Here is a 13,170-nt window from a genome sequence, read left to right on the forward strand (position 1 = left end):
TCTTTCTTTTATATTGGTAGTTAGATTGTTAGTGAACTAACATAATTATTAGGCAATTTGGGTTCCTGTCCGCGTGGTTACCTGCTGCTACACTATGAATAAAGGAAGGGTACTTGTAAGGTAATATTTCAGGTTTTGTGTGCAGGAAGCATTTGGGTAGGGGTAGTTAGTGTGGAATAATGAATTGTTTTTTGTAGCAGTGTAGTTTTGTCATAGCTGTGCTCATTAGTTACGTAGTTAAGTGAAATGTACCATAGTGTAGTATGTGTAGTGTACTTGCTTTAGTTATCAATTTTTCTAATGTAAGAATAGCTTGTAAAACTATTTTGTAGTTTGTTCTGTTTTTGGGTATCTGTTATGTGAGGATGGGTTTGCTGCATTTTTTGCAGGTTTTTTTTATTTGAGTGGGAGCCTTTCCTTGTTTAAAGATGAGTTTTTTTTAAAGAAAAATATTTTAGTTACATTCCAAAAAATATCAATTTTTAATAAAGTTTTATTTTTCAGTTTTCTACATGCAGTTTTCATTTACATTTTCAAGGCTTATTTTATGAGTTCCAAGGATCCTGGATTAATTTTGTGGATTGATGTTTGATTATTTCATTTCTGGGTTACTTTTTCTCTATTTTTGTAGAATTGTTTATGGTGGATAAAAGAAGTATTAGGGACCCAGATCCAGGCCTGTAAATTGATTTATATTTTGAAAGGGCAATATTTGTTCTGGGTGTTGTTTTATATAGTACAGTCATTTAAGAAAAAAATTTGTATTGTATATATTTGTAAGTTATTTTTATATGCTTTGCAAATAGAAAAAATGTGCTACTGTGTTTTATTTTGTAAATGTATTTTATTTTAAATTATTATAATTTATCACTTATATTGTGTACTGCTTAATTATGAATGCTGTTGTATAATGAATAATACAATTAATTTAAAAAAAAATCGAGGTAGCAGCGGCCTTTGTTATTTATAAATGTTTAACTTTGCATTGTTGAATTTTTAAAACATTTCTTTGGTCTGTTATGATATTGTAGATTTAATGTTTGTTAAATATTGCTCTGTTCTTAGTTCTTGGTAGCTTTGTTCTTTAAGGATTTCTAAGAATTGGTATAGAGAAAGATGTCTTTGGCTTATTGTGGCTTGGAAGGCGCTGTGCCATCCTTATATTGCATTATTTGTTTAGGCTTCTTGGGCTGCCATACACATTTCACAAAGGTATTTGGAACTTGGATTGGTGCCTGTGGTCAGAATGGTGCAGTCTGCCAACCCAAGTCTTCAAAATAGTTCACTAGAGGACTTCGTTTTTGCTCATGAGTTTTGTAGTAGTGAGATTCAGTACAGAGTTTGTAGTGGTTAGCTACTTCAGTGAATGGTATATATGCTAGGACAATTTATTTCTAAATATGCAAGCAGATAGACTGTTTGTTGCGTGTTCAACTCTTAGGGCCTTATTACGAGTTTGTCAGTCCTCCTGTTGGCCCACCACCGCTGCTCCAACAGGAGGACCACCAAGCCCGTCATACACCCTCCCACCCAATTCTGAATGTAATCTAGGTTGGGTGAGCGTTGCTGAGGTGGTCTCACGGCGGCGGCAGGGTAAGGTTCATATGAGAGCCTTAACAGAAAACCACAGCAGTGACAGCACCTGCAGCACGTTCCTCCATGGTGTGTGCAGGAATGGGGGTACAATTACAGGGGGGCATAACATGTGCCACCCCCACATGCACCTCAAGGCTCAGAAGGGCCTTTAAGGGCCACCTTAGTTGCTTCTCCACCACCCTTTTCATGGCGGGCTCACCACCATGCAGTGGAAAGCCAAATCGTAATATGCTCGGCGGTGCTGGCATTGACATATTGGGGCCAGTTTTAGACCCCTCGTGAAGCAGGATCCTTGATCATGGCGGAGCGGGCAGTCTCTTGGCGGTCCGACACCACACTCAGAATATGGTGGGTGGACCTGCAGTAGTGTCAGTGGTCGAATTGTCACCTTGAGTATGGCAGTGCTGAGGACCATTGTACTCTTAATAAGGCCCTTAGTGCAGAATTTTTGAGTCTTCAAATGTTTCGACTTAATAGTAAGAGCAACTTTGTATGGCTGTGTGTGGGCAGACTTTTAAAACTGTTTGTATCAGTGCTTGCTTGAAGTCTATTATGATTTCTTGGGAATGGCAATTGTTAGTCTTTATTTTAATTTTGCTTCATATTTCATAGTATATATCACTTTGCTTGTTTGTAAGCAGAGCGTAAATTCGGGGCATTTTACTGTTATGATATTCACCATGTATCATGTATATCTGTGTGATTGGGGAAGGAACAATTTAAAAGTGCCATTCATCATCCATATTTGGATTTGGAATAGTCTGAGGAGGTTAATTTCTGTTGCATATATTATTATTCACTTATCATTATTTTTTACTATCATACAGGCAGAAGGGTTCTTCAGTATGTGCAGTAGTTAGATTTCCAGGAATGGCTATTACTATTTTAAAATTGGACACTCATGGCATTTCCCCTGTGGTGTGATCAAGAACTGAAGAGAGTATATCTTTTAAGATACTTACTGTGTGTCCCTGGGAGTTCTCAGGTCTTACAAAATATGTCATACTTCTATCTCTGGTATATTTGGTGTGGTGGCTGTACTCCCTTACATTAAATTACATATAATTTCTAGTTGTAGCCCTACCATACCAAATATTAGTGTTTAGTACATTATAAGTGTATATTTTCAGTGCTTTTGCTCTCCTCGCTGTTTGTGAATTTGATGTACAGTAATCATTTTTCACCTTTCTGAGAGTTGATGTAAGTGGCGATTGCTGATATTGTATCAGCAAATCATAAAATTATATATTTATTTCTTCACGTCTAAAATTAGTATGCAATTTAGAATTCATAGTTTAAAGTCATTTCCACTGTTTATATAGTTGATACTTACATGTCTGCTGTCCTTTTAACTTGTTTTTTTTCTACTTGCCCTGTCTAGATGAGATTTGGGTCAGGTGGCGCTTTGTTTCTGTTGAATAGAGATGGTTTGTTCTACTTTTACATTTAAAACAATGGTTACCTGTTTTCAGGGGTGTTTATTCATTTGTTCCTAATGCTGAAGTGTTTTGATGTATTATACATTTCATTAGATTTAGGATGTGATTGCACGGTAGGAACAAAGGGCACAACCAATGCCTTTCGGGCGGTCTTCCCACCCACTGCCTTGGCAGTCTGGTCGCCCAATTACGCTACTGGCAGGAACTCAGCTACAAACCAGCCGATGGACTTCCACCACCGCTGAGACTCCGGCTACCGCATCGACAACAGGAAAGCCAGAGGCAGGTTATTGGAGGCTTACTGCTGTCCAGATTAAGATCAGTCTTTCTGCCAAGCTGTTCTTGCGGGGACACCGCTATGCAAAAGTCAGCAGAAAAGCTGCAAAAAAGGGGTAAAAACGAATTTTGGGGAGTCCAACTTCAGAATCTGTGTTGCACACCATTGCCCAGGGCCCTCTTGTTCTACTGTCATCAGATCACAACGCTCTGCAACCCCGTTGTTGCCACATTCAAAGGTAGGCTTCACCATCTCTTCTTCTATATAGTGCATGGTAACAGTTCCTTATATTTAACATGCAACACCCACTACACATCGCCTACATATACAATGCAACACATAAACACCATATATGTATGTTTCAGATATACACATGTTGTACTTACCTATCTTTAAAGCAGCAAAACGTCACTCCGCTTGGATACCGCCGCCAAGGGACCACAGTCCCAGTGGGAACATTGTAATATGGTGGGTGGAAGACTGCCGACCCAGTGGTATTCTTAAGACTGCCACATTGGCAGTCTGGCTATAAGACAGGCAAACTCGTAATCGGGCCCTTACTTACAATTTCAGTCTCTTTCTCGATTTTGTTGTCTTGAAAGTTGCTGGTTTTGGAGAAAAGGATGGCGTTCTTGTTTGTAAACTTGTAATAGTACTTAAGTTTGGAGATATAATGAAAAATATTTATTTTAGTGGCCTATGTTAAGTTCAGAATTAACCAAAGAGTTTGGTTACTTACTTTTAGTTGTAGAGGGTCTGTTTTCTGCAGGGTACCTCTCAGAATTATTTCAATGTAGAGTTCGTCAGAGTGTCGATTTTTTTCTCGGGTGGTGTTTTTTGCTACGTTTTGATTATTTTTTTGCTCCTTTCTATGGTGTTTATTTAATTAGTTTAAGAGTTCTATTGGTTACTCTGTGTTTAATTTGAATTCTTTTGGAGGTTTGTACCCTATTTGATGGACTTCAATCAAGGTTTATGTTCAACTGTACCATATATTTATGTGTACTAAGGGTATTCAGTGTGTATAATTTAATATTATATGTTTCAGTTAATGTTTTACGTATTTATGTTAGTTTAACAATGTAGATTGTTTCTGTAAGTGTAATTACTTAAAATCATTGAATATTAATTTAACTTGTTTTGTAATTTGGGCTTTAAATATCATTTTTTTATATTATTTTGGGCTCAGTTGATTATTAGAATATATATTTTTTTAAATTTGTGCTTGGTTAAAATTTCTGGTATTTATTAGTTTAAATTTAAATAGTTTATTTTTTATTTAATTTAATGATGTTATTGTAGACCAGGTGTTTTTTCAAAGTTATTGTCCTTTTGAGTATATTTAATATTTTAACAATATTTGGTTGCATATTTTTTTAACAGCGTTATGGAATTTTAGACATTTTAACAGCAATATTTTTGTTATTGATATATGTGTATTTCTTGTTTGTGTATATGGTGACCAGCATTCAGCTAGGGAGCAGCAGAGGCCTGCTCTCCAGTCTCTACCTACTTGACTTGTTTCTACTAAAGGAGACAAGCTTCATTATTTAGAGTTTGGAGGGCATCAGTGGTGATAACCTCCATTGCCCTCGCAGACCACCTCCCCACCATATTTGGAGATCTCCACCTACCTGGCAGAGATCTTGACGAGGCACTGCAATGGTGGCTCCTTTGAAGACATTCAAAGTTTGCGACGTGTCAGCCATGTTTCAACTGGAAACATTTTTTTTCCAAAAATAAAATCTCAAAGCAGACATTTGTTTTTATAAAACAAAAAGATGAAAAAGCCCTGCTATGCTTGAAGTTTTCTCCCACTTGTTGGATGTTATTATTATTTTTTTCTTTTCTGGTCCTATGGGCTTTTTCTGGCAGTCCTGATGGGGTGAAAAAGTAAATCAGACCGTCAGCCTTATCTCATGTACTTACACACAGGGTCACTCGGCAACTTTGATATTGCTTGACTTGTCCGCCGCATTCGATACGGTCAGCCACAGCATTCTCCTACATCGGCTCGAGGAGATAGGAGTCACAGGCTTGGCCCTTAAATGGCTTCGCTCCTACCTCTCAGATAGACGGCAGGCGGTTTTTCTGCCTCCTTTCCAGTCGGACTTCTTGCCAAACAAACAGGGGGTTCCACAGGGCTCTTCTATTAGCCCCATTCTGTTCAATGTTTACATGCGCCCTTTGGTGCAGACCATTAAGTCCTGTAACATCTCTGCAGTCAACTATGCCGATGATACGCAATTGATCATCTCCTTGGATGGGGATGATCAGGTGGATTCTTTATCCACCTTCCACAATTGCATGATGGAGATGACGACTTGGCTGAGGAACAATGATCTGCAGTTTAACGGTTCTAAAACTGAGATTCTACATTGCTCAGTGGGGAGGGTGCCTTTTACCCTGCCTTCCAATTTTTGGCCTCTCCCTTTGGATACCCCTCTGGTTCCAGTAAAGACTGTTCGTAATTTGGGGGTCTGCCTTAATGAGAAGCTAAGTCTGGAGTCACATGTCAATAAGATAGTTTCAAGCTGCTATCTGATCATGAGAGGTTTACGTAGGATTTTGCCCCTTCTTCCTTCTCATGTTCGAGGTACCGTGGTCCGATGTACTATTCTCAGTCGCCTGGACTACTGCAATGCCCTGCTGCTTGCCTCCCCTGCATATCTTATTCAGAGACTTCAACGGATCCAGGCAGCTGCCGCAAAACTTGCTCTTCTTAGACCGCGTTTCTCCTCCAGCACTAGGGCCTTGTCCGAACTACATTGGTTGCCCGTGCATCAGAGAATTTTGTTTAAATCTCTGTGTGTAGCCTTTAAGGCTCTTCATGGCTTTGGCCCTTTACCACTGCAACATCTTTTTAGATGGTATACACCTACGCGCATGTTGCGCTCCTTTTCAGCTAGGTTGGCCTTGATTCCCAAAACAATGAGAGCCACCTTGGGTGGCCGTGCTTTCAGCTCTGCGGCTGCACGTTTATGGAATAGCCTTCCTGTTGAGTTACGACTGATACAGGATCTGACCCTTTTCCGCAGACAGCTGAAAACCTGGTTGTTCCCCAGAGCCTAATTCTTAGCCTCCCCTCCGTTTTTCCTCCTTCACTCTGTCTTTAGCGCCAGGATGCCCGTAGGGTTGCAGTGCGCTCTACAAATTTAAATACATACACCTATTCCCCATCTCTGTCAGGTTGTCAATGCACGTTTTCCACTGGCATAGCCAGTGGGTACATCACTGATTGAAGTAGGATGGCCTGTCCGATTTGGACTAGAGGGGGCGTACCACCAGTTTGGCAGACATGGTAGTCCACCAAGTTTGTGGCAGTGTTTGATGTCCACTAAACTCAAAACCAGACCCAGGTGACCTTTTTCACTGTCCATCTGCCTCTAGTACACAATGTTTGGTCTTGGAGGCCACCAACATACAAGTTTGTAAGTCTGTCAAGAGCGAGCTCCAGAATCTCAACCATGCATTTCCCTGGTAAGGGATCCTAGCCCTCAGTGACAAGAGGTGGCCTGCTGCACTTCTTAACCAGTGCTAGTTTATCCAACCTCTTCAACTGGGATAGAATCTTCTTCTCTGGGAATTTTTCATTCTCTACTTCCTGTTCCTTATATATTTTGCATCCAAAATCACCTGTGTTACAGGCCTCTTTACTATAAATATGGAGAGCATGTTCGGGCAGCAAAGTCGATTTTCCATATTCTAATTTCATTTAGGATAGTTATTGCTTTACTGGGATTAATTAGACCACATTATTTTCCCAAACTTCTCAAATCAGCACTCAAATTTTCTGCTATTATTTCAGTACTGTGTAAAATACAGCAAACAATAAATTAACGTTGTCACCTAATTGCTCCACTCTAGACCAGCATCAATAGATCATGTGGCCTACCAGACCATGCTTGGCTGTTTCAGTCACGTACTGCATTGTACAGACATATTGTTGTAGGAATGTATGGTAGTAGCGCAATTTACACAGAACAAAGGACTATGGACCAGATGTACTAACATTAGGAATACCGATTTCCTGTTGGCGATTATTTCTGGCTCTCATGTCTGAACCTTTTTATTTCCAAATAGCAATTTCTAATAGGTTGGAAATCAACCTACCCCATGAAGTCTGAGATTGCTTTTAAATATACCAATTTGTTTTCATTTGAAATGCAGCCTGCTGTCATCTGGCAGGGTGGAGTTAGGGGCATGAGTTATCCTCCACAGTCCTTAGGCATGGCCTGGGATGTCTATTTAATTCTCTGTTCTTTGGTAAGGTGAGTGAGTTTACTTTTTAATATGGACTGCCACCTCGTCCTCCAGGGCTGCTCAACAGTGCAGGAGTGAGCTTATTTAATATGTTATATGTACTTGACCGTTAAGGGGGAGTGGGAATGAAAGTGTTTTTTGGGTGATTATACCTCTGTATGAATGCCAGGGAGAGATCTGCATGTGGTATGCCTCTTTGTTTATAGATGTTCATATAGTGCAGCTATCTGGCTGAGGAGAATACATAGATAGATACGTAGACACATACAGGTAGATGTTAAAGGATTGCATTCTGAATAGTGTGTTCATGTTTCTGAGCAAATAAAACATAGGGTGATGAAGTTATTTAGGGTGCAAAATTGGGATTGTCCCTGAGTTGTGAACGTAAACTTTAAAGGTGCAACTGGAATTACTTAGCATGTTCAAATGCCCCATATGCACCTCACAACCTTTAGCATGAAACAAACCTGCCATTTCACAGGTCAGCACCAACCCATGCATCTCACCTCCTAAGGCTGGGTAAAGCACATATTGTAAACCTGTCTATCAATACAATCACTGACAAGTTCAATAGCCATTTGTACTTTCTTTGTGAATTAATATATGTAATATTCATTAATAGGATGTCTTACGATGTCACTTGTATCACATGCTTCTGCCATTAATTCTGGGGAAGCTGTAGTTTAAGCTTGTGTTAGTTTAGAAAAAAACAATCAAACTAGTCATGGACAACCCTTTGGTTGTTTCCTATCGATAGAGTGGTAAATCAGTGGACAACCCATATCGACCTAAAGAAAGGGTAGTAAGACCACAGGATGGTTCAAGGAGAAGGATCATGACATTATTTAATCTTAACCTACTAACTGAGCTAAACCCTGATAAGGCATACCTGCAGAGAACGGTAAGAAGGCATCCTTTTGAAAAAAGTTTCCTTCCTTATTCAGGAAATGGCTAGGATTGAACTGCCGGGGTGTCTCCCAGTGGTCGGTATCATACAGAGAGGAGGAAAGATTAGCTATGATGAGAGAACCCTGTGGGAAAAGAAAGAAAACAAGTTTAGTTGGAGTAATTGCCAGATTGGAGAAAGTTGCAATGCATTCTTCCTGCCCATCCCATGTTAGTAACCATCCAGTACCCCATACAACTTCTTAATATATATGGCGTTTGATTCATTGTTAAACTGAAATCAGTACCATACAACAATGGTAAGGAAAGAAATCTCCACTGCCATCTGAAATTTTAGTGTGCCTTGCTCCATTGTATGATATTGTTACTACCCCGCGTTTAATGTTCTTAAGCCACATGTAGCCATATACCTTTTAAACAATCTGAGACAACATAGCACTACTACAGTGCCACTTAATTCTGCAGTACCCACACATTGTGCTAACAGACTTGGAGGTAAACACAAAGCTGCAACAATTTTGTGTTTAAGTTGCTCAGCCACACGTTCTTGTTTCTCACCCAGCACATTTACCATTCCTCTTCTTGAACAATTCTTCGATAAACGTTATGTCCACAAATAATTTCAATGGATTTGTACATATGTCCATGCTAATCAGTTGCCTGTGGTGTAAATTATGAGGTCAGTCCCTTACTCCTTGCAGCTCAATAAGAGTGCCTGAATAAAGTTTCTGACCCATATTTCTTGGGAGCATTTCATTGCTTTATTGCAGGCAATCCAATCACATTTTCCTATATGCCAGTTGTATGAAATGCTCCTATTTTCAAGAATGTGTAATTGCTTCACATAAAATTGCATTGCACTTATGATGACTCTTAAATGATCATGGGTCGAAATGTTGTAAAACACTATGGCAATTGAAACTAAACTTTAATGAACTGTTTGTGTATCTAAGGTTTAAGGCCCAAATATTTGAACGAACTTGGAATTCACATTTGTTCCATTGCCTATTGCATCATGGAGTCTGTTGCAGTGCTTTTCTATCGTTCACTTTGTGATCACCTGAGCACTTAACACTTTTATATGAAGCTGCAAATATATACCCTTAACAGGGGGGAAGCAGGATCTTGGTCCACAGATTATGCTTTTATGCTTTTTTGATTTGGTGTAAATCTGTTCAGTGGTTTTAGAGAAATTAAGGTTGAAAAATAATTCTATATCTCGAAAGTTGGTGTACAGATATGCTCTCATTTGCTATTTTAAAGGGGATTAGTTAATCCTGATTGGTTGATTATAACCTGCACATTATGTTTTGGCAGCTGTTACAAGGCTGAGAGACTTGGTACCTGTGCCCTGTAAATGAATTACAAAAATATGTAAGGGAGCAGAGTGAGCACACCCAGACCCAAAGGGCATGAAAAATGTGTGTATTCCCAGGTTCTTGATAATCATCCATATGATAACAATTGGTGTGCTTATTGATTTTCTTGTTGAAAATCCTATGATACGATAAATTGCATGATGTGCAACAAGATTCAGTGTTTTTCAAATGTATTAAACCGTGAGTCTAAAATATTTTTCTGAATTGTTAAATGGGTTTGGCAAATCATACAAATCTGCTGTTTCATCTCTTCCAACTAGCGATTCCTTATGATATTTATTAATGTTTTGCGACTGAAATGTGGTTGCAAAACATTAATATTTTACTAACACCTCAAAGGAGGGAATAAACCATTTGTAAATTGAAAGGGGTCTCCTAAAGAGTCCTCACTCTTTGTGAATTGTACCAAAAATGATTTTAGAAATAGGCAATGGTGTATGGGACCACTGCTGACTCTTAAAAAATAAATGTACAAACTTTTTTTTTTTAAACACATTCTATTTTTTGTGAAGGAAAACAAGCTGTGTTAAAAAAAAAAGCTTTGCTTTATTTGAAAGAAATCACAGACATGATGGTCTGCTGACAACAGTAGGCTACCATCCCTGTGATGGCAGCAAATTATAGAGCGTAGCATTTTGTGACCTAGCTCAATAATAATTATGAGGTAGGTCAAATTGTGACCAACTACAATTCAGTATTTTGTAAACCAACTGAATAGTACCTAGGTCAGGTTGCAAAATACCATAACATTAAAACAACCTGGTGCACAAATTGAGACCACTTTTTGTGAATCCTGTTTATTTACATCTGGCTCAACATGCCATAGTCATTTTAATGACTCATATTTTTCTAGAAGGTCTCAATGATTCTTTCATGAAGACAAAAAGGATGATTACAAGATCTAGAATTAAATTGAGACTTGAACTTAGTAATTAATTTACCTTACAAAATCCTAACTTTCAAAGAGGTCCAATACTTAATAAAGGTGTATCTTTCACACCACTCCAGCATGTCTGATTCTTTAATTCACAATCTATCTTCTACATTTACCTTTAATTTAAAACTTTTTAGGAATAACAACACCTACAATCTCAATAATGGAAAAATTAAAACTGAAAATAATTAATCATAGGGAATGTACAACACAAATGACACAAGAAAGTTGTTGGAAGCACCTCTAGAAGATATTGTTGCACAATCTTTAGGCTCTAAATATACTCACTATACAGACAAGGGTTTAAATTGAAATCATTAATCCCCAAACTGCCAAATACATGTTCAGTTAATCCATTTCATAAATATTTTTACAGGAATTAGAACACATGTAATTTGATAATTCTAGACTGAATACAAGTGATAAGTATTTGGAAAACATTTATTGTTTGAAAGACAACAGATCTGTCATAGTAGGGACGGGAGATATGAGGGAATTTAGTGCTATTGAACTTTTCAGATTATGATAGAAATCCTTGATTTCAATTGGGCGATTAAATTGCTATGTCATTGTTAGAATGACCCTTTAAAAGATGTTAAAACTAAATTGCATTCACAGTTTAATGAAGTAGTGCAATGAAGGCATACTCAGCGATGATGAATGTAGATATGTGAAGATCAATGATCCTACTATATCAGTGATTTATTTTATTCCGAAGGTTCTCAAGAGAATGTTGTGCCCTACCGTTAGACTTGTAGTATGAGGCATAGGGCTCTCAATGGAAAGATCTCAGAATATATAAATAATATCTATTACCAAATTTATAATGCTACTAATCAATAGACATAAAAGGTTTCTTGAGTAGGATTTAAAACATTCCATGGTGTTATGATTTCTTCTTAGTAACATGCTGATACAGAGGTGTCGCATAACAAATAGATTTAGAAGAGAGTACCGTTTATTTATTACCATGAGCAGAAAATAAATTTTGACATACCAAAATGCTTTAAGGGGTGGCATGATTTGTTTTGCATAATTACTATGTTGTGGATCAAAAACAACTCTTTAGGTTGATTAAAGGCAAACAGTGGTCTAAAGGTCTTCTCCATGTTGTGCCAATCCATTTATGGAAATTTAAGTGAACCAGTCAGCGACAAGCAAAGAGGAAAGGTAGCAATATGGAATTGAGGCTGCATGAAAAAGAGACATTCTGACATAATTATGTTGGCTCTTTTCTCAATTGACAAGCTTATTACAGAAGGTGGAAACATTAAATTCTGCTCATAATCAGTTTTGAGAATAATGACCTGTTGATTCTGAGCCACGACTAGGTTTAGCAAAATATGCATATCTTGGGTTGTAAGATGGAATAGCACCATGGCAACTCACCATTCTGCTGCACTCCAGAGTTAGGATGAGAATCCTGAAAAAGCTCAAAATATATTTCACAGATATAACCAGTGTTAATATTTTAGGTCCTGAATCAATGATTGACAGAGAATAGAATTGACCAGTAGCACAGCCTCAAAGGAAATATCTGCTGTGCCTTATGAGGAATGTATCAGAGACCATTGAGAGAAAATGATATACTTCTTATTTATCGAGTAACTGCAATTCAAGTTGAGTAATTCTGCCATCAGTAATTATATGTGTTAGCTAATCATACAGTATGGTGTATAAAAGGTAATGTATATAGGTATTTTAACGTCCTTTGATTTGCACCACTGTGCTGTATGTTTTTCTTTTCCTGTATCACTGTGCATACTGTACAGGTTATCCTCTGTCCATCATCATCCTCCTTCACATCACCTTTTATTCCACTCAGTATTAGTCGTGGTTTTTTCCTCACACTTCGGTGAAATACTCAATTTTTCTATGGCATCAATAACTCTTATACCATGCCAGATTACATGTTTAACTGGAAGATAAACTTCATTGCCTCAGCAAAAACATCCTTTTTGTCCTTCCTCCAGCACAGTCTTCTTCACATGCTGATGATGCTTGGTGATAGAGACTACAGTGTCCGTTTCATGCCCCATGCCACAATATTGGTAAGCCTGCCTCTTGCCAGTTGGTAAACTTTGTATTCTGTGTTAGTTTACCTCACATTGCTATAATCACTGTAACTGTCAGATCAAAAACATGATTCTGCTTCAAACGTTATCTCTCAATGCTGGTACATACATACCTTCTCAATATTGAACCCTTGCAATGACGTGTCCTTCACAGTCTGTCTAAGCATGCCAATAGGTGCAATGTTGCTTATGCGTAGTATCTCATGTATTACAGCATTAGTGTATGGAACCCTCTTTCGGTCCTCATACTGGATGACCTGAGATTCACCAAGGACAGCAGACAACTCCTTCTGAACTTTCC

The 13,170-nt window shown here is 38.2% G+C and overlaps 1 protein-coding gene across 1 annotated transcript in view; it reads right to left on the minus strand.

Moving 5' to 3' along the window:
- LOC146786131 (cytochrome P450 2J2-like) overlaps positions 1–13,170 on the minus strand; it is a 110,774-nt gene that overhangs the window by 24,548 nt on the left and 73,056 nt on the right. Inside the window, exons 7-8 of the mRNA XM_085635635.1 lie at positions 12,983–13,170; positions 8,465–8,606 (exon numbers count right to left, since the gene is read on the minus strand). Of these exons, the coding sequence (XP_085491761.1) occupies positions 8,465–8,606; positions 12,983–13,170 (330 nt within the window). The remainder of the gene's footprint in view (positions 1–8,464; positions 8,607–12,982) is intronic.

Source organism: Triturus cristatus, chromosome 11, assembly GCF_964204655.1.
Source record: "Triturus cristatus chromosome 11, aTriCri1.1, whole genome shotgun sequence".
In the NCBI taxonomy this organism is placed as follows: Eukaryota; Metazoa; Chordata; class Amphibia; order Caudata; family Salamandridae; genus Triturus; species Triturus cristatus.